Below are 21,471 nucleotides of genomic sequence, written 5' to 3' on the forward strand. Positions count from 1 at the left end.
CCGTAAATGAAGATCATTCTTTCTGCAGTGAGTCCATTAACTTGAAACTGCATTTAAAGGCACTGTAGTAATTTCCATGTAGTAAAATCCATGCAGCAGCTGAAAAGAGCAATTTGACTCCAGCCCATTTGATGCTGATACATAATCACAATTTGCATTATTGTGATAAAGACTTAGTCCATATGAGATTTGTTTTTAAATTATTAGTTCTGCAGTCACAGTACTGCTCTGATATTTAGATTTATCACATGAACACAGAAACGTTATCACAGGCATAAGAAGTGAAAATGAAGATGTCTGTGTATCTTAGCAACTATGAGTTTTCCTTCCTGTATACCCATAACCTGACAGAGTACCCGTTCCTATCTTGGCAATCAAACTTGCTTTCCATTACTTACTACTCCCTGACTTTATTATCCCCTCCTCCCAAAAAAAACCTGAAAGACTAACTCGACTACTGGAGTACCAGCAGATAAGCCTATTGGTGATATTCAAGAGGACTTGCGTACTTTTTTCTTTGTGCCAAGTTCAAATTTCAGAAATAAACTGACTGCAAAAATGTTGAGATTTTAGTCCAATAGACAAATCTTTAAGGTCCTGCTCATGAAGGTGGTAATAAGGTCTGCAAGTAGTAAAATTCCAGGCTCTGCTAATGAAGCAAACAAAAAAAATCCATTCCTATTTGAAAAAAGATTGTTTGGAGTGTTTGTTAGCAATTTAAAAAAACCTCCAAAATAACAGATCCCAGAATAAAGCTCCATATTCATAATCGCATACAGACCACAGCAGAAGAAAAGTAATAGCATAAATGCCATACCTGAACAACATTTTTGGAGACCAAAAAACCTCATGTGAATGCACCTACCTAATTCTAGTCTAAACTATGCTCTTCAGACCAAGCACCTATAGAAATTTTGGACGTCACTGGAATACGTCACTGTGGCTACACTGACGTACTCAGGATGTCAGATGTATTTTCTGAAGGATAAGCAAATACATAGATATATAAACTCTTCAGTAAAATTCATCATACCCACGATCTTGTTTGTCAACATACTTTATGGCCTTTCAGTAATCAAACCAGTTGAAGAGGTAAAAAGCAGTGATAGTAAACCATAATATTTAGCATATTAATGTCATTACAAACAAATGTTTCAGATTAAAATCAAACCTTTGACTTTAAAAGCGCAAAAAACCATTCAATATGAAGAAAGACCATTTCCAGCCTACATAAAGCAGGTGTTATTTTACCTTATTATAACTAGAAATAAAAAAAAATTCAAATTGTAGGTGTTTTTTTAAAGTTATTGAAGTAAATCAAACAGTTTTACAAGATTTGGATCTCTGCACAAGTGGTATGCATGCAAACTGGATGTAAAGAAAGACAACCATTTAGTATAGGAATAGAGAACTCCTTTGTTTGTCTCAACGCTCTAGTTTAAAGCAAGCAGTGATCGATGTAACAAAAAACCCAGGTTTTAGAGAAGAAGATGAAATACAGTAAAGATATGCAACCCCCACCTGGCACATCAGTACAGTACCTGGGAGCTGAATCTGTGAACATCATCAGAGGCACTGACTAGATCAATGGAAGACATGGAGGAAGAGCGACTATAGGGCTACCAGAGACAGACAAAGAAAAAACCAAGTAATCAGAACAAAGGCACAACAGAGCGATCAGTACCAACTTGCAAGCACAAGATAATGAAGAAAAGGAAAACAAAAGCACCATAAGCAGCAAGCACAGTGGCGAATGCTGATTTCATGCACCTATTATATATTATGCTCCCAGAGTAGCCCTGACAGGAGCATAGTGTTTCCAGTAACACTAAAAAACAGCCAACTGATTTTGATGCAAAAGACTAGATTTTTATTTTTATTGTTTTTAAATAAAATCAATTCAATTAATTTGGGTGAACGTATCTTGAAAACACTGGGTTTAGCCAGTTGGGATTTTTCCTTTATTGTCTGACTGACAGGCTTAACACAAATCAAGAGTATTCTAAACAGATACTCAAATTAGTATTTTTTAAGCCAAGACAAAAAGAAAAGTCCTTCAATTCCAGCTACTTTATTTGAAAATGATTAGACCATTGGAAGTTACTAGAAACACCTAAAAATCTCATCTATCGTACAAAATATTATACAGAACCATCACGGACCAGCCCATTATTCTGAGGAGATCAGGAAAAATATCTCACCGTTTGCACAAATCGATGAGTCCCCACAGCAGTATATGCATCTCCAGAAGGTAAGGATGTTGGCCAGTGTAATCTAACCTTTTCACTTTGGGACTGCAACAACATAGGTTTAATTATTATTAGTCAGCTGCTATTGGGTGGACTGTGAAACAAAGTGAGTCATGCTTAATGTACATAGTGACTACAAGAACTAATGCCATCCATGACAGGAATGAAGCTGTCATTCTGCTGGAATTCTCATTAAGTGAGTGGGCCTGAAGACTGAATTCATCCAAACTTCAAGGTGTATTTCTAAGTTAAGGAAAACATATCAAGGATGCATGTAGTACTATCACAGTCACTAAAAACTTACACTCTCTGCTAAGAGACCCCAACATAGGTAAGCTTTGTTAGTTACTACATGTCCACTAGAAAGTTTTTTAAATCTCAAGTATTTGTTATTCACTATATTCCTAAGCATATAAGCGTTTAACACAAAGAAGGCACCACTTTGTTATTCCCCCTCATTTTATATACTGCTATACTTTCTAATATTCTACATACTTTCCTCACATGTATCTTATCCCTTTTTGATCCTTGTCACTGAAGCGTATTCAAGAAATGAGTTAGAGAAGTAGCCAGAGCCCACAGAACTTTTGAATAAAACCAAACACGAACAGAACTATGTCTTCCCTATTTCATATACCACTAGAGTAAAAAGAAATTTTAGGTTTTGGAGGCAACTGTAGTATTCGATATTCTTATTTCGACAGGGCATCAGTTACGTATAAAGGTCAGAACACTTATTTAGGAATTATAAACTAGAGACATTAAATTAATTTAACACATACTATCCTTCTCTATACAATCTGTGAAGTCACTTTCTCAAAATTGGCATTAAGCAACAACATTTAATTGTAAAACTGATCCCCTGATCAGTGTCAGAATAAAATATCTACAGTTTCAGAAAATGCACCTCAGGACTGAGTTTAAGTTACAGAAGTCTCTTGTGAAGTGCTCATCATTAAGATATTTTTCAAGTATCAATACCTGTTCTTCCATTTTATCCTGTCTATCAAGAGCAGCTTCAACAGCATCAAAGAATTCTTCTTCATTAATCAGACTATTAGGACCCTCCTAGAGGATAAGAAACAAAAGTAGTTAAAAATTCTGGAGACATGAAAGTTCCACTTCAATTTATTATTAGAAATATATATATACACACATATATAAAAATAACTGATGGAAGCAAATTTCTTCTATAGATCTCAAACATTTTCACCAATATTTCTACATTACAAATCCTCAGAAAACCTGTACTAGTTAAAGTACAGGTACTATTTAAGGATAGTTGTATAAAGAAGAAAAAAAACCCAGGAAACTGAGTAATAGCATCAGTATGCTTTGACGTCAAATTTAGGTTTTCATTAACAAATATGTTCTCTTGAAATGCTTACAGTGTGTCACTGAAGTACACCTATTAACATACTTGTGTAGTTAGACTCCTTCCAAGTATTTTAGTGCCTTAAGGCATTGAATTTCAGGTATTTCCTCAAAATATAACAAGAGAAGAGAAAATTCTGCGGACCTCTATTGAAAATTCTTGGAAAGCCCAGTTAAGCACTAAACAGCAGGTAGAACTGAGTCAACAATTAAAAACTCCAGTTTACTAATTAAAATGGTAATTTCATAATATTAGGTTTGTTTCTTTTACTGTATTGTAAAACAACCTGGTCCAGCAAATTAAAAGACCCCTACTTTACAACACAGATACCTGGAAGAAGCAGCTGGGTTCATAAACAAGTAGACAAAGTCCAACTTCCTATCCATTTTTTAATATTACAGTGCATGCCTCAGTGATAAAAGATAATCTAAGCTCAAGTATCTTAAATATCTGTATAGTACTATTTCTCAGGCTATGACTTGTAAGTAGAAACATGTTTGATTAATGCACATGAAAGAGTCAAGTTCGTAAAAATTATGCAAACTGCATTATAGGTGCATTATCTTACATTATTATTGTGGATACCTCATCCATGTAAGTGTTCAAGGTCAGGCTGGATGGGTCTCTGAGCAACCTGGTCTAGTGGAAAATGTGTCCCTGGCCATGGTGGGGGGGTTGGAACTAAACGATCTTTAAGTCCCTGCCAACTCAAGCCATTCTATGATTAATCTTCAAAAGGTAGGTTAAGCATCTCAGAATCAGACTAAATATCTCACTGAGGAGGATGCTAATGAAATATGGAATTTAACAGAAGGAACCTAAAATCACTGAATTTGACAACACCATATTTCAAGTGGCAGTGAAAAACTAAAAATCAATTCAAGTTAGACTTCAGATTTTAGGACTGCCTCTGCAGTCAGGGTTTTCATATTTGCTTTACATATCTCTACATCTGAACAAATAAAGAGGGAAAATACAATACAAGTACATATAAGCAGTATCAAATGTAGAAGAAAATAAAATCAACAGATATATCTACAAGAAACACACTTTAGACAAATCAGAACATGGAAGGTAAAGACATATTTCCACTTGCAAGAAAGTAGGGACTCATTCTCCATCCAGTTTCAGTTTTCAAGGTGAAAAAGTAAATGTGGCATGAACACATTTGTAAATCACACTTGCACAGGCTTGTGCAACACCACTTTCCCCTTTGATAAACAAACCAGTCTTTACAAGTGTATTGGGTTTGTGTGGCCAGGTTTTGGCAGCTAGGGGGGGCTACAGGGGTGGCTACGGAGCTTCCTCCGTATCCAGCAGAGCCAATGTCAGCCAGCTCCAGAACAGACTTGCTGCTGGCCAAGGCTGAGCCCACCAGTGACAGTGGTAGCTGCTCTGGGATAAGAAGAGGGGAAAATGCCTGTGCAACTGCACCTGGAGAACAGCAGAGTGAGAATATGTGAGAGAAACAACTCTGTAGATATCAGTGAAGGAGGAGGAAGAGATGCTCCTGATGCTGGAGCAGAGATTGCCCTGCAGCCTATGGTGCAGCCCTTGGTGAGGCAGCTGTGCCCCTGCAGCCCATGGAGGTCCATCTGCAGTGGATCAGAGATCCACCTGCAGCCTGTGGAAAGCCTCATGCTGTAGCAGGTGGATATACCCAAAGGAGGTTGTGACCCTGAGGGAAGCCCAGACAACTGGCAAGACTTTTGGCCTTGTGGAGAGAGGAACCCACACTAGAGCAAGTTCACTGACAAGACTTGTGACCCTGTGGGGGACCCACACTGGAGCATTCTGTTCCCTAAGGACTGCACTGAGTGGGAGGGACCCCCACTGGAGCAATTAATGAAGAACTGCAGCACACAGAAGGAGTCATGTTGGAGAAGTTCATGGAGGACTGCCTTCTGTGGGAGGCATCCCACACGGGGGCAGGGGAAGAGTGTGAGGAGTCCTCCCTCTGAGGAGGAAAGAGTGGCAGAGACAATGTGGGATGAATTAACCACAACCCCCATTCCTTTTACCTCTGCACAGCTGAAGGATAAGAAGCAGAAACTGGAGGTAAAGTTAAACCCAGGAAGAAAGGAGGAGCAGGAAAAGGGTGTTTTTGAGATTTGATTGGTAGTAAACTAAGCTGAGTCTGTTTTGCCTGTGTCAGCAATTGCTGAGTGAGACCTCTGCATCCTTATCTCCACCCAGAAGCCTTTCATCATATTCTCTCTCCCCTGTCAGCTGATAGAGTGACTTGGTGGGCACTTGTTGTCCACCCAGGGTCAGCCCACCATAAAAAGTCATAGCATTTTAAAAAATTTCAAAAGCAGAATTCATACCTCATAGTCTGGCCCTCCGAAGTGGGACTTTTTCTTCAGTTCTGTCACAGCATTTTTGTAGGCTTCTTCAATTCTTCTCCTTTTCTCTGCCTCCTGTAAAATGACATGACCATTTGATGCAGTGAGAATGAATTGTCAACATGTCAACAAGTAGAATGACCAGGATAGTTTTTTCTCCAAGTAGCAATTGAAAACCTGATGATTTTCTGAATATATTTGCATGCATGCATTACGTGTGCCTATATACATGTATATATAATAGTAAGCTTGGGGAACTAGCTATCTTGAAGATACTTTTTAATTCATGTGAAAGAAACTAGATCAGCACACAAAAACTAGTTTCTAGTTTAAGCATGGTTCATTGAGTGTCATATTTTGTATCTGACAGTTTATATAAACCTCCTTGATACAGATGCTTGGGCAGGAATAACAAAGGGTAAAAAGTAAAACTAGTAAAAGGCTAATGTGCTCAACAGGGTGATATACTAATGAGTTACATCCTGTGAATTTGTATCCTAATTATAGGATCAATGTGAATAATTTTGTGGACTCCATGCAAAGACTAGCAACTTGACATCATTCTCACATAATAGGTTGTGACTGTAATAGAGCCACTGATGGTGTCTGTATCACTGTATATTTTGAATAAGATAGTAGTAACATCAGAATCAGATTGGGTCTAATATTTCCTCTGCAAATTCTGCATACTGCTAGATACTTCCAGCGAAAAAGCTACAAAGATTTCTGAAATTCTTGCAGAATTCAGCTTTTATATGTGAGATGTTTCTCTGTCCCCTCTCAGAATCTGTTCAAGTGAAAGAAAGTTAAGTCTTACAGGTGACAACTGGACAACACACACTACTTCTTGTAGATACGAGTTTATTCAGACTACTTCTTGCAGATACAGGTATAATTTTTTAGCAACCCAAACTGAAATGTAAAGATTCAGTGGAAAACCACGAAGCAATATGGAAAGGCTGAGTTTACCAACTAGGAATTTGAAGGTAACATTCACTCTGGAACATTCCACTTTCTAGTAAAGCAATAGCTTTGATGTAAAACAAAGTAGTAGTTTTCCCCAGAAAAATAAAAAAACCAGCACTTAGACTAAGACAGTATTGTCTGTAACTGTGACTGTAGGTTTTTATCTTCTGAAACTGTCACAAAGAGGCAGAAACTGCTAACAAATTTCACAAAATTTTGTGGTTTTTTTTTTTTAAAGATAAACTGGAGAGTTGTGAAGATGCATAAAGCATGACTTAAGTATATGACACTGAGAGAAAGCATAGAAATTTTACCAGACTTGGAATGAAAAACAAAAAAAAAACCTCAAAAAATACCTCCCCCCGCCCAAAACACAACTCCTCCTCCCACTCACCCCAAACCTCCACACTTTCTGTACTTCAATCTGCAAACTAGTGATAATTCACGTATGTCAAAATACAGCTCTCCAAATTTGCCAGTTTCTCTTGGCAATAACACTAAATAAGGCAGAAACTGAGAAACTGATTGCACAGCAAAAAAAAAAAATTACTTGCTGTATTAAAACTCTGTAAAATTTAAAGAGACATTTAAGTTTCAAACATCAAAGGTGAACAAAGTAAGTAACCTAAACATATTATTATTAAGGTAACATTTAATGTTCAGAAGATAAATTTGCTTATTAGTAACAATTAGTGAGACCAAACGAAACAAGAACAGAAAAATGCTGCCGTAGTCAAGAAAATATGAAAAGCATTATCACAAGGACTTTGTTGAAAATGAAACAATGGTCCAAATACTAAAGACAAAATCCTTTTCTTGTGTACCCATTTTAAGAAAAGTCTATTTTAAAATACACTTAACATTTTATATACTGCACTGGGAAAATAAAAAGTCAAGCTCAAGATCTTAAGAGTTAAGCGTAAAAGGTGGAAAGAAAAGCTGTAACTACAATTACCTTTAAAAAACACTATTTGCTTTTGTATTAATTTTATTCAGGCCATCTATTTTGGTATTGAAAGAAAACTAGCCACAGAATGTGTACTTTAATCATCTCACAATATTTATTTCCTTCTCAGAGCATTTTACACACCTAGCCAAGAAAACCAAAAGATCTATACCATTCTCATCCCATGTCTATTCAGAGGGCAAAGCAATGGTTTTGCTCAGGCCCAGAGTTATAGAAGGTATTATTTATAAAGCCATGTTTAAGTACTAGATAATATTAAACCAAAAGCAGCTCTTTTATGGAATGCAGAGCGTGGAATAGTGGTAGCAGAGGTCTGAATACAGTCAACTGCTGTCCTTAGGGGTGTGGGTGTCAAGGTGCTGCTCACAGGAGATTGCAAGGGTGGCATTTGTAGGAGTAGATCAGGGTTTCACTCTCAGCCAAAGCTATTTCACCATAATTCTATGTTGTTTAATTAATCAAAAAACCTCCTCTTCCAAAAGGCTACCCAACAGAGAAATACAAAGTAATTATTTTATATTAGATTAAGGTAATTTACCCTGTGTGTCCTCTAAACCCCTTAAATTTCATTGACAAATGTAACTTTAAAAAAGTTGCAAGTCTACTAGAGCAGAGCAACTTAAAAGCTCCAAGGTTTCAGAAGCTTTTGCAGCTTCAATTTCTAGGAAAACAAGTCAAAATAAGCTTGTGACCCCCTTTAAAATGTACTTAGTCATGCTGTATGAGATATTACTCACATGAGACCCAAAGTGAAATTTAGGTTGGAATTTGCTAACCACTTGCAGCTTAAACAAGTGCTTTAAAGTTAGTCCACAGGAAAATATAAAAGTGAAAAATAACTAATATAAATAAATTAAAATTTTATATTAACATATTACTCTGCATTAAAATATACTAAACTAGGGGCAAAAAAAACATCCCTTCATCCATGCTCTAAGGAAAGCCTGATCAAATCAAGTGAACTGTGTTTGTTCAGCACAAAAATGAGAAGGTTTTTTTGCATGTGGGCCTAAGAGTAGCCTTCCAATACCTTCAAGAAAGCCATAAAGAAACCAAGCCAGACGCTTCACAGTAGTTTAGAGCAGAAAGATAAAAAACAAGAGGCAGATACTGGAATATCCAGTTACTCCAACTGGACATAAGGCAAAACTTTTTCACTCTAACAACAGATGAGCAGCAGAACGGGCTGCCCAGAAGTGCTGTGCAGTCTCCAGCCTCGGAGACCTAAAACCAGACTTAGTAAAACCCTGAGCAACTCGATCTGACCCTCAAACTGTTCTTCCTTTAAGCAGAAGATTAAAGAGAGAGAAACCTCTTGAGCTCCCTAGTCCAACCCAAATTACTCCCAATCCTATGAACAGGCTTCAAGTCTTGGACTTACTGCTTATTGTTGACAGAAGTCACAATACAGTTAGACAGGGCCAGGCCTTTGGCATATGAACAAAGACAATACAGGATTCAAATATGGATGTATTTTGTCTGAGTATGTTCATTCTTTGAATAGTGTACACTAAATGTAGTAAAAGGTGAAGCATAATATACACCACATGGAAATACATTAAAAAAAAGAGAACAGAACAACAGCTGCTCTGCACACCAGCCAGTGATGGCATGATTATGGAAACTAAAGCCTGAAGTACAACCTGCCATGCCTCCAACAACAAATCTCAGGCAGGAAGACACTGTTCCTTTAGAAGTGTTACACTGGTTGAGTAGGCTTAGCGTGAACCACCACTGCCATTAGAATAACAGATACTGTAACACTACACACGAATAATTTAACCAGTTAGTATAAAACATAATTTAATCTCTTTGGTCTGCCAAAGGAAAGTGAAATAACTGTATCTTGAAGAGACTTTTCAAGTTACAACTGGTTCTCCTATTATCACCATCTCTTATCACATTAAAACATTTCAGAGACTCGCACATCATTTTGCACATATGGATAATTATATCCATGTTAGAAGGCTGTAAGCAACACACTGACTATTATGAAATAATGTCAAGTGCTTTATAGATATAAAACATATAGGATTACCATCTGTGTAAGAGCTAGGAAAAGAAAGGCTATGATGAATAGTATTACTATATCACCAGTAAGGATGAGGCCCTTAACATTTTATAGGGGTGATAATGAAAGCACCTAAAATTAATAAATGCTGTACATAAAAATAAAAGCAGTTCCTGGAATTAAAAACTTAACAACAGCTCATTTGAAATTTTAGTTTCAAACTTTTCCCAGCAAAAGTAAAAGGAAAATGATCTTACCTTATCTAGCCTTTTTTGCCAGCTTTCTTCACGTTTTACCATGAGTTCAATACAATGAGAGAGTGTAGCAAGGATTCCAGCAGTAGTTGCCTTGAAAGTTATAGCTTCTCCTTTAAAGTCTATGCCATTAATTCCTTTGGGTGTCACATGTGGAAACACTAAAAACACACATAAATGAATCTCTGATAACAGCCTTTAAATCAAACAAGCACTTTACATGTATGTGCTATATTTGAAGACAATAGACTGGTTAGAAAAAAAACCCTAATTTAAAAATAAAAATCAGAAGTGGTAATAATGTTCAGCTATCCATCGCTACAGCTTCATCTTGCTATACTGTATTTCAAGCCTGCTTGTAATGCTGTATTACTCTGCACTCTGCAAATCATGTGGGTGGAGGGAGTGGTAATAATTTGTAACAATAGCAGTTTGACAGCTCGAAATGGGGCCTAATTAACACAGAGCAACCTTAAAACATATCGGATACAGCACTAAGAAAGGAACAATTTCAAAACGTCATCAAACCCAAAATGTAATACTCAAGGTTGCTTTAAGCACGCAATTATAGATTTTAAAACCTCAAAGTAAAAAGGTCTAAAATAAAAGTATCAAATGTGTGGAATTATCCAAGTACTGTGGGTTTTGCAGTTCCAACGTCTACTTCATGCTGTCAACCACGCCATCTGTTGCTAAGGCTATTCAAACAAGTCACTTAAAATGCGTGACAAAAAAAAAGTACCTATTACATGTCAAACTGGTATGTAGGTTGACACAATAACAAATCAAGCACTACACATGAATGTCAGAAAATATTAGAAAGCAGAAGTAACATTCAAGTTGAAGCTGATGGAGCCCAGCAAGTTAAAGTAACTCTTGCCATGCCACAGAACAGTATAATGACTTATCACCTAGATTAATATTAGTTTTTCCCCAGTCTGTCAGTTTGTCAACATGCCACTGCTATAGTTTTAAAAAGTACAAAAAAGTATTTGAGTAAGTTTACCCAGTATCTGTCTGCAAGGGCAAAGCAGGGCTTTAATCAGCCCAGTTCTTGTAAGGAAGATAAACGCTATTGCCATTCCCTAATGGCACAGCACAGTATCTGCACTTTGGGAACAGAAAGCAATTGACACAGAGTCTTCAGCAGTGGTTTAAATCTCCAGAGGTTTTTTATGCACCCCTTTCAGAAAGAGTCAAACTATTTTTCAAACTAGTGACTACAGACTACATACTACCAGAAGTACCTCAATAAGCATACATACTATGGTAGAATACAGCTTGGTTGTTTTTTTTTTTCATGTTAATCAAGAACATTTCCAAAAAGGTAAAGATGATGGGGGTTGGAGGGAAAAAATAATAAAGGAAGGGAAAGAAAAAACTGTTTCACAAATGATCATGAGGAGAGCAGCTCCTCCTCCAGAGGGAACACAGAGGAGGCTGAGACTGAAAGTGGTATAAGCTGACAAGGTGGTGATGCAGTGGCTCCACTGAAAATAATAAAAATTACACAGGAGCTTTGCCCATAACATTTCACAGCTGAAAAAGACAGTTTTATACTAATAATTTCTCCTGTTGGTGTAGACAGTATTCACATGCAGGGTTAACAGCACAGCTATAACGCTTGCAGATGAGATTTTTCTCTCTCAACTAGGAAACATGGAGACAAACTGAAGAAACTGCCGCTAACTGCAACACTGTATAAATAGTTTCAGAAATCTCTATGGTAGACTGTAAAGGAAACGCAGCAACCCAGCCTCATTTCCTGGAAAAGAGAGCTTTTATCCCTTTCTAGGTCTCAGCCACAGCTCATTAACACTTCCATACAGTTTTAGTCATCATATATTCTAAGCCATTCTTTAGTAACTAGTCTCAGATAGCAGTGATAGATGGAGAGCTTGCAGACTTAAAGTCAGTGTCTGTATTTCCTTTCAACCATTACAATTATGGGCAAAAATGAACATGTTGTAGAAGGATGTAAAACCTGTTTCTTTGAAGAGATGGTCATGCCAGAGAATCCTTATGATGGATGCAAGTATTTTGATTCATTTCTGATCACAGGAAACGTGTCTTTCTGAAACATGTCAGAAGATGACCTTAACCCTCGCCCGAGCAACAGCTGAGCTTCAGCACATTAGAAGTACTTGTCAGGAGATTTTCTATTTGGAGAGTCCAAACATCTTTCCAATTCCTGTTCTATGCCTTTCTTCATATCAGCTACATATTGATTTTTTCAGAATGAAATCAGGCATAAGGAATCTATGTTCCAAGGTAAAGGCTAATAGGAAGGTGTTCTTACTGTTGCAACTGCACTTTGGTGATCAAATTTCACGAAGTCAGCTGAAAAAAGCAGGAAAATATTTCTCCCACTTTAACTTCAATTCAACATGTTCCAAGGGGTTCCTTTTTAATTATCCCATCTATGCTCTATTTCTGATTTGTTTTCTCTTGCATTTCATATAACAAATACTTCATACTGTGCTTTAGCCTTGAGTAGCTTTTTATCTCTTCTCTCCTACACCTCTGTGTCTGTTAGGACAGGTCTTTTCCCTTCTTGTTCCCAGGATTCTGTGCGTAACACTTTCCCAGATGTCCCAAATATCACGTGTTTGATCAAATCTGTTTTTCAGTGAAACAGGAAAATATTCTAAAGATAGTAAGTAGAAAGAAGTTCCTTAAGCTTTTCCATTTTATGTCTCCTTAACATCTTACGTCACTAAACTAATTCTAAATACCTTTGTAGTACTCTACTTAGCTCTTCACTTGAAGATCCTAGAGAACGCACAAAAGAAAAATCCTCCCTATCCAAAACACCATCTTCAGAGTAGGACATAAATGTCCATACTCATGTCAACTTTCTTCTCCCACCCAGAGAACAAACCGCAAAAGACAAAGTGAATATGGTCCCTTGGGTCAGTCTTAAATCTAATGATCTGAGCTTTACACTGGTGCACTAGGAGTCTGAACAGTAGGCTTAAACACTCTTTCTTATAGTAAGCTAAATAAACAGGCTGAACCTATGTCTTACTCCTGGAGCACTGAGTGGAGAACACTCCCAGAATAAACAGGCAACCACTTCTCAGCTACAGTTAAGAGGATTGTTACAGTTCCTCCAGAACCAGAGAGAAACTTTTAGAAGGGAACCTGAAATTTGAGAAACCATATTTTATAGCTGCTCTGCAGGTAAGCTTTAGAAAAGGGTGAAGCTGAAGATAAATCTTTCACTGTCTGTTACTCTGAATATATGGTCATGGTTGAGATATCTACTTCCCTCACTGCATCACTTATGATTCCACTTAAGGGCAGAGACTCTAATTTTTCCTTTCTAATCAAGCTTAGCAGCACTCTGCAACTAAATATTTAATGAATTTAGCCCTTAGAAATCAAACTGAGGCACAGAAAAATGAAAATGGAGATAAATATTTTCACAGAAATAATTGATGGATAGTAAATTTAATGGAATACAGTAATCATAACAACTGGAATTAGAAATTCTGCAAAAAGCAAGGGGTTGCACAAATTATTTCCTGTAGTGACCTATAGTATGTGAGTTTATATACCCATATCCATAATACATATCAATTTCTGAGCATGTAAGTTCCCAAAGGCTTGATGACCAGATGTATTAAAAATACACTTTCCTAATGACATTCCCCATAGCGTATGCATATATGTAGCAGATGCACCACAAGAATGTAGATATGAAGAAATGTTCTAAAGGTAAATGAAGCTGAAACACCTACACAATCCTACCAAAATTAAGTCTGACAAAGACATCTCCTCCAAAATGAATCATGCAGTAAAATTAAATTATTACTTAATATTTTTTAAATAAGGCTTTTTCAGTTTTCTGACTTAACAGTCCTCAAAAAAAGTACAGTTTTATTCATACAATAGGGTTAGTGGAACTGTATGCTTGCCTATAGGTGAACATTGCAAGCTTGCCTACTTTTAGTGATAAGAAGCAAAAAAGATTTGTTCAAAACTTCAGGGCTATATTCTGCTTAACCTCTGAAATCAGCATTACAATTAATCTCAGCAGAATAGGCACTTAATAGAAAAATCTACTCATATGATGAATTTTGGATGTATCCTGAAAGCTCCTTTAATTTCCTCTTCCCTCATAACAGTTTTGGCTGTACTCTAGAAAGACCATTTAAATACAAAAAGGAAATATGTAACGCATGGGAACAATAGCCAATTAAAAAATCCCAGAAGACACAGAAAAGGCTTATTTTGCCCTATATTTTCCAGATTCTTGATGAAGGCATTTATATGTTTAAAAACATTTTTGGTGAGTACTTCAGGAGATTCTATCACATTTGAAATTGAAGGTAGTGCAACCTCCAAGTCTCGTGAATCAAGTCTAAGAAATACCTTAGGACTAACTGAATTGTCAACATGTAGAGAATGTAAACACTAAAATATTTCAGTCAGGAAACTTGAGAAGGTCTAAGAAGAATACAAGTAAACTTTAAATGCACACACAACTTCCTCCAGGCCAGAAGTATCAGATTTCTAGAACAGCAAGATATGTGTGAGTTCTTCACATTTGCTGCATGGATGCAATGAGTACAATATTCTTATCATTTATGATAAGAATAAATATCAGAATTCTGTCATCATAACAATGAAAAGTACAGTAAAAAAGAGTTAGAATTATGATAAGTGAGAATCAGTAACAGTGCTGACTTACATAGCCATAGTATTTGGAAAAAATATAGTGGGACATCCCTAACTGGAAAAGCACTGTAGTCCACCAAATTCCTAAAGCAGGTAACATTTGCAAGAAAAACTGCAATTACCTGTTACAAATCTCAGTTCCCAATATCTCAATGATGCAGTTGTTTAAACAGAATTTTATAGTGATAATAGCTTTAGACACAGAATAGGAAATTACAGCTTGATAAATTTGCATTAGTGCTTGTGGGATTAAGAATAACTCAGAGAATCATGAAAAACAGCCAAAGAATTATTATATGACCAAGAACTTCCTATCACATACACTTCAATAAACATTCTCACCATTTTCTGCTTAGAAAAGAGCATAAGTACTTGTCTTGTATCAGACTTTTCATTATACCATTTATCATAATTTTCACCAGTGGAAAAAATTGGGACAGACTTACATTTTTCCTTACTGCTGTTACTATTATGTACAAAATCCCCATCAGGACGCATTGTAGGGAAATCATCTTCATCATCTTCTACCACTAAATTTGAGAGAGAGTGTGTTATGGGAGTGGGAAAGCTTTTCTAGTAATTCTTTCTTGCACACTAAAGTAAGAGCATTTTCATGAGTAAGAAGTACTTTTCCCCATAACAACAGTCATGAACCCTCCCTCCCCCTTTTTTTTTTGTTTTTTTTTTTACCCAAGACCACTATCAGCATAGATGTCAGTAAATATCAGAATCCAATATTTGCTAAATATTGAAGTTTAGCACTTGATTTTATGGTAAGAACAACATACTTCAATGTTACAACTGAGTAAGTAAGGAGCCATGATTCCAGCAGCTATCTAGTCTTCTATACCGGAAAGTTTAAAGAAAGTGGAACTGCACTTATCTAGTGTTTTATTACTACCAAAATTTTCAGACTGCCAGAACAACCACAGGGATGAATATAAATGCCTCAGTAAAGTGCACAGATATGACAACAAGCTGTGCTCTGGGATAAGCAATTTAGATATTTAGACATTCACACCTTAGTCTACTAAGGTCTTGAGTGGGCATTCAGTGCTCTAGTTCCAGTCAATACATCTCAGAAGCATTCCTTATGGCAGCACCTTTGACTTTTTTAAAGAATGTACTGTTTCTATTAGAAGTAATATCCCATTGATTTTTCCAAACAAAAGGTAAGAGCAATAAACTAACTTAAATTCATCTTATGAGGGTTAGCAATTGGTATTCTATAATGTAAAACACTTAAAAAGAGCACTTCTTTTGTACAGTTCACAGGTATAGGTTAACATCAGGCAGATTTTGATACAAATCTGAATTCTGAAGCGAAACTAGTTAACACTGTTTATGCAGAAATACATATGATTGATCCCTTTACTAAAGAGTAAACTTAAGATATGTATTTTATTTATATGACATCAAATGCTGTTGTACTTATACCAAGAGGTTGATGGGGTAAAAACCAAAAATCTATGGAGGGCAGAGTTTTCAGTTACAGTGTTACCTTTATCCCTCTGGAGTTCATCCTTGGAAACTGCATCTGCACAAGCATCAAAGTATTTCTGTAAAGTATCAACTTGTCTACACAAGATGTCTCTAAAAGTTTCCATTTCTGCAAGCTTCTCACGTAAGCTATGGCCCTTCTGAAAAGGAAAAAGGAAAAAAGCCTGAAATGTTTCTACACACTAAACAATAGACTGATGCATAAATTTAAAAAATGTATTTCTGCAGTGATAGTGAAGAAATTGAAGTACACAAAAGATATTTTAGATATCAGCAGTCATGAAATCCTGCTAATGTCAGAAGACACCATATAGAAGTGTTCCTTACTCATTTTGTCCACTAGTCTCAATTTCGCTCTTGATTGCATCTGCTACTTCAGAGCATTCAACAAAAGCTCCTTAAAAATGTGGTCTTGCATGCTACCAACTTTATGCCCATTTGCCTGAAAACAGTCAGCCCTAGTTTAAGATCTTTATTCTGATCCTTACATCCCAGTTCATACATTAAATATTCATACAGTTGACATAAGGAGAGCCATAATTTGTCAGTCAGTACTGTATCAAATTTATTGAGCCACACTGAGAATCAGTGTTTGTTTTCATTTGGAGCCCCTGCTATTCTGGTGAGTAAACTAGAAAAAGCTAATAAACATGCTCACAACTTTGATTTCCTTGCCACTAGAAGATGACACTACAGTTAAAAGAGAAAACTGCACAGAGGCATGAGAGAGCTTCCTCATGTCATCTGTTCACCACCATATGATGAAATATTAACAATTAACTAAATATTTTGCATTTTTTCTATAATTACATGAATGAGTCTTCACATGTTACTTCCTTTCCAGGTGTGTGTGCACCAATACTAAGAAAACTTTATTCACTAACCTTGAACGAAGAGGTGGATGTCGCAGAGTATCCACTTGCTCCAGAGACAAGAGACACCATGGAGCCATGGCGTCGCAAACTTGACTCTGATCCATAGCCAGATTCAGTCTGAAAAGCAAACCACACACAAAACTAGAGTGCTGAGGCTTTTAATGAAAAAGAAATCACAAAAGCAAGATTAATGGCATTTCCTCTGAAACCCACTCATTTGGTTTTTGTCATGAAGCAGCAGTGGTTTTAATAACTCAAATTGTGCCTGCATCTAAGATGTTGATGCAGCATCTGCAAAGTTCTTTGTTATCTTAATGATTTCTAAAAAAATTGCTACGTACAACTGATTATGTGCCCCCAAAAGAACAAGGCAACATATATTTAAGGGTTCAAGAAAAGGACCATGTTCCGTTATTTCGGTTTATATAACTCCTGACAAGTAATTTTCACACAGCCTATTCAAAAAGCTATATTACTCTACCATAAATTGGGGGATTAACACGGTTCAGTCAAGATAATCAGCCTCAGTCAATCCTTCCAATCACATAAATAGTACCATTTTCTTTTTAAAAGCAACAAAATAGAGGTCATAGAAAATGAAACAATTACTGCTATTGAGTTTTCTTCCTGTTCCAGGCTTCTCTAGCAAAATAATTTATACTAGATTGAAATTATTTTTTTACTGAAAACAAAAGTCTACATAAAACAAGATGAGATACTAAAAGTAAGAGAGGAGTGACTAATTAAATAATGAAAACAAAAACATATCTTGATTAAAATAACGTATACAAGATCTAAAAATATAAAGTCTGACAAATTTCCTCAGAAATCACACAGAATTGGATACCAAGGAACTGGAGGAAAATACATTTCCCTAAATATTAATGTGAATGACCTGTGTATGGCAAAGCAGGAGAAAAATTCTGAAAGAGAATGTAAGCAATAAACATATTTCAGAATAATATATGAAATACTGTCATTAGATGAGTCTGACCAAGTAGACGGTGACGACATTATGAAAGACTTTTCACAGAAATAAATTCTGCAGCAGGACAGAAATTCAGATGGGGCAGGGAGAAGGGGAGACGAAACAAATGGTATAGCACAAACAAGAAGCAGTGATGAAATTCCATCTGTTGTACATTTTAAGGAAAAATTTGAAACTGCATAGGCTTTGGGAAGGCAGGAGAGCACTGACAAATTAAGATGCAAATGAACTTCAAAAAAGCAAGGAGAAAGTACAAAAAGTTGTATGAAATGTTGGCTAAAAAGGATTTGGACAAAGTGGGACAAAGTATATATGTCTGAATTAGAAGTAAGAGTTTGGGCATACAACAGCTTTGTTTCAAAAGTGTTTTATAAGCATAAACCTTATAAGAACATTTTACAAGAGTCACCCAACACTTTGAAGCACATCTTTTAAAATATTTTAAATGCAAATATAAAAAAACTTCACTGTTTTTCCAGTAACTTCAGTGTTTATTTAAGCATATACTACAAATATTAAGATGACCCTGAATATGTTTTTTTTACAGTCAGTTTGACAGTGGAAACTAATTTAATTTTTTCTGTAAGTTGTACACACTAGGAAAGAAGACAAAATTTCATTTCAACAGGATATGGCTTAGAGCACAGATAAATTTTAAAATGTAGCCAAAATATCCATTTCATTGAGGTTAGAGTATTTTGACTACGGACAGCAAACATTTTCTGATCACTTTCTCCTTTAAGTGAGAAAGACCTACACAAAACCTGGATTTCAGCTTAGGAAGTGAAACTTCCATATTTCTTTATTTGAAGATTTAATCAAAGCCACATCTTAATAGTAATGTTCTAGAACCTCCAAGAATAGATGTAACCTTAGAAGTAAAAAATCTGATGGCTTATATTCCACATTTGAATTAACTCATTTTCTTCCAGTATTAGGCATACAATCAATGCTCAGTTACTTTAGTTCATAAAATAAAAGCTGAAGCTGAAAGAAAAAAACCTTCTTTCCATATCAATATGTAAGCTTGTTTTTTTAAGGTACCTTTTCAGAAGGATATTTATTTGTCTGTCATTTATGCTTGTGATTATTAATTCCACTAAACAGTTTATCCACGCTTCAGAATTGTACACAAAACAGCATACATGATTATCATCCAGATACAGCTATCAGCTTGCAAACCTTAATAATAAAAAGGTGCTACATAATTAACTATTTATTTTTGCAATCAAGAAGCAAATTGAGCAGGCGTTAACAGCAGACCAAAAAGCACACATTATTCGAAAGCACGTGCATTTACAGACCATGTTCACAAAACTGTCTCAAGACAATTATGTCTGAATAGCCAAGAGGAAAAAAATAAAGTTACATCAAGAATACTTATTTGTCAAAAGAACCAGAAAATAAGTATTGATTTGTAACTGATGTACAGACAAGCCATTCTGCTCACAGCAGACAGAAGCAAGCAGAATAACACAAACAAAGAAAGCATGAATCATGCAAAGCCCCACCATTCTACTACCGCAACATCTAAACGAGAGCAGGTCACTGCCGCATTTATGTCTTGCAAAGCAGATCATCATTAACTATTCACTGCAGAAATAATCAATTACATTGAGAAGAGGAATGTAGACAGAAGCTTCTTCTTTTTACACAATTTTTAATTTAAGATAAAAACTGGAAAAGCAGGTAGAGTTCATATCAAGTCTTTGCTTGTAAACAAAATTATTTGTAGAAGTTGTATCAATTCATACCATCAAGCACTAATGGTAAATTGCCATGCTCAGTAAAAAGATGCAGTTCTTTGAAATTCCACGCATACATCACAGCTTCAAAGCTACACTAAAACTGGCATTTGACAGTATATTGCAACACCTTCAGCTTTCTAAGGCAATGAGTGAAATCCATTAATCCTTTTGTTACGACAGACAAGAGGAAAGAGCCACATGATCCAAAGCTTCATGTGATCCTTTAACTGGAGCAGACGCTAGTATCAGCGACAAGGCAGTGCGTCAGAAAAGCTGCTTTCAGTAAAAAAAGCTAAGTGTTTGCAGAATCATATTGCAGATCTCCATTATTGCTTGCACTGATCAGCCACGTAGAAATTTTCTTGAGTGGAAAATAATACTCTTGAGTAAAGCACAGACTTATAGGAAAGTTCTCCCACTTAAAATCAAATAAAGCAAATTATTTTCAGGTCTTCAAGGAATTCTTTTGATTATGTCTCAATTCAGTGCCTGTGAAGCACTTCAATGTACATTTATCCACCAAGGCAGATATATTCAGTTAGCATTATAAATTATTTATTATTTTACATAACGCATGCAGCAGGCAGCTCCTCCTCCTAAGGCATTCAGCTCACTCTAGGAGGTGGAAACAGATATTAGGACACTGTAAGTCTAATCTCATTCTCTGCAGTATTTGTGAAAAACACCATTCACACATCTGAGACATCAAGCCACATCTTAGGAAAAAACGGAATAGAAAAAAGTAATAACACAAAACTAGAGAGCTGAAAGGTACTATGAAAGACTAGGTGGCAAATAAGCAGGCAAGCTCTGTAAAACAACTATGTCCCAAAGGTAATTTTTAGACCTGCAGCAAATGCTTCAGAGAGAAGAGTTAGTGAGTGCCAGGATGAGCCAAGGCAGGGCTACCCAGCAGATGGCTGCACAGTAACACCACCACAGACACTACAGGTAGGGCTGTACAGGATACATTTCTGAGCCCTGAAGTCAAAGATATAATTATCACGTGACTGTAGGTCTGATTTTTCAATTGCTCTTAAGCTGCTGACAATGGAAACCTAAGGTTTCAAAAACAAGGTGGCAGTTAGCAGGAAGGTAGAAATAGGAATTTCACAGTCAGAGCTGCTGGATGATGATTCCCCACCCACAGCCCTCCCAAACACAGTGCAGAAGACTACACAAAAAGGATAAAGCTTCTAATATGACGTCTTCTGCAAGTGCAAAACCAAGGAAAGACTTGTAGATATAACTTTCCTCCAGCAGTGATAAATGTTGCAACTCCGTAGTAAATAAATATACTATGTGCACAGGAGGAAACCCCAGGAATTCTGAGCTGAAAAGTATAATAAGACAACTGAAAAATTAGCCTTAAGATAATTGCGATATCAAATCTAAAAGCAGAATGAAGGATAGCCAGGAGGACGCCATGACTGTCCTGCTCCTCAGATTTGGGAACCACTGTGTCAAAGTGATATTTTGCAAAATAAAACTCTTCACTGAGCAAAAGTAA

At 36.3% G+C, this 21,471-nt stretch overlaps 1 protein-coding gene across 3 annotated transcripts in view; it reads right to left on the reverse strand.

The window, feature by feature from the left end:
- CERT1 (ceramide transporter 1) overlaps nucleotides 1-21,471 on the reverse strand; it is an 84,754-nt gene that overhangs the window by 11,277 nt on the left and 52,006 nt on the right. The window contains exons 1-9 of one of the 3 annotated variants that reach the window (XM_029958984.1): nucleotides 20,089-20,495; nucleotides 17,235-17,342; nucleotides 16,352-16,490; nucleotides 15,297-15,380; nucleotides 10,171-10,328; nucleotides 5,952-6,044; nucleotides 3,231-3,317; nucleotides 2,202-2,294; nucleotides 1,542-1,619 (exon numbers count right to left, since the gene is read on the reverse strand). In XM_029958984.1, coding sequence (XP_029814844.1) covers nucleotides 1,542-1,619; nucleotides 2,202-2,294; nucleotides 3,231-3,317; nucleotides 5,952-6,044; nucleotides 10,171-10,328; nucleotides 15,297-15,380; nucleotides 16,352-16,490; nucleotides 17,235-17,342; nucleotides 20,089-20,121 — 873 coding nt within the window. In that variant the 5' untranslated portion in view covers nucleotides 20,122-20,495. Of the gene's footprint in view, nucleotides 1-1,541; nucleotides 1,620-2,201; nucleotides 2,295-3,230; nucleotides 3,318-5,951; nucleotides 6,045-10,170; nucleotides 10,329-15,296; nucleotides 15,381-16,351; nucleotides 16,491-17,234; nucleotides 17,343-20,088; nucleotides 20,496-21,471 lie in introns of those variants that run through there. The other 2 variants (XM_029958982.1, XM_029958983.1) reach the window with 2 other exon arrangements.

This window comes from Manacus vitellinus, unplaced genomic scaffold, assembly GCF_001715985.3.
Source record: "Manacus vitellinus isolate BGI_N305 unplaced genomic scaffold, ASM171598v3 scaffold_18_pilon, whole genome shotgun sequence".
NCBI classification, from domain to species: Eukaryota; Metazoa; Chordata; class Aves; order Passeriformes; family Pipridae; genus Manacus; species Manacus vitellinus.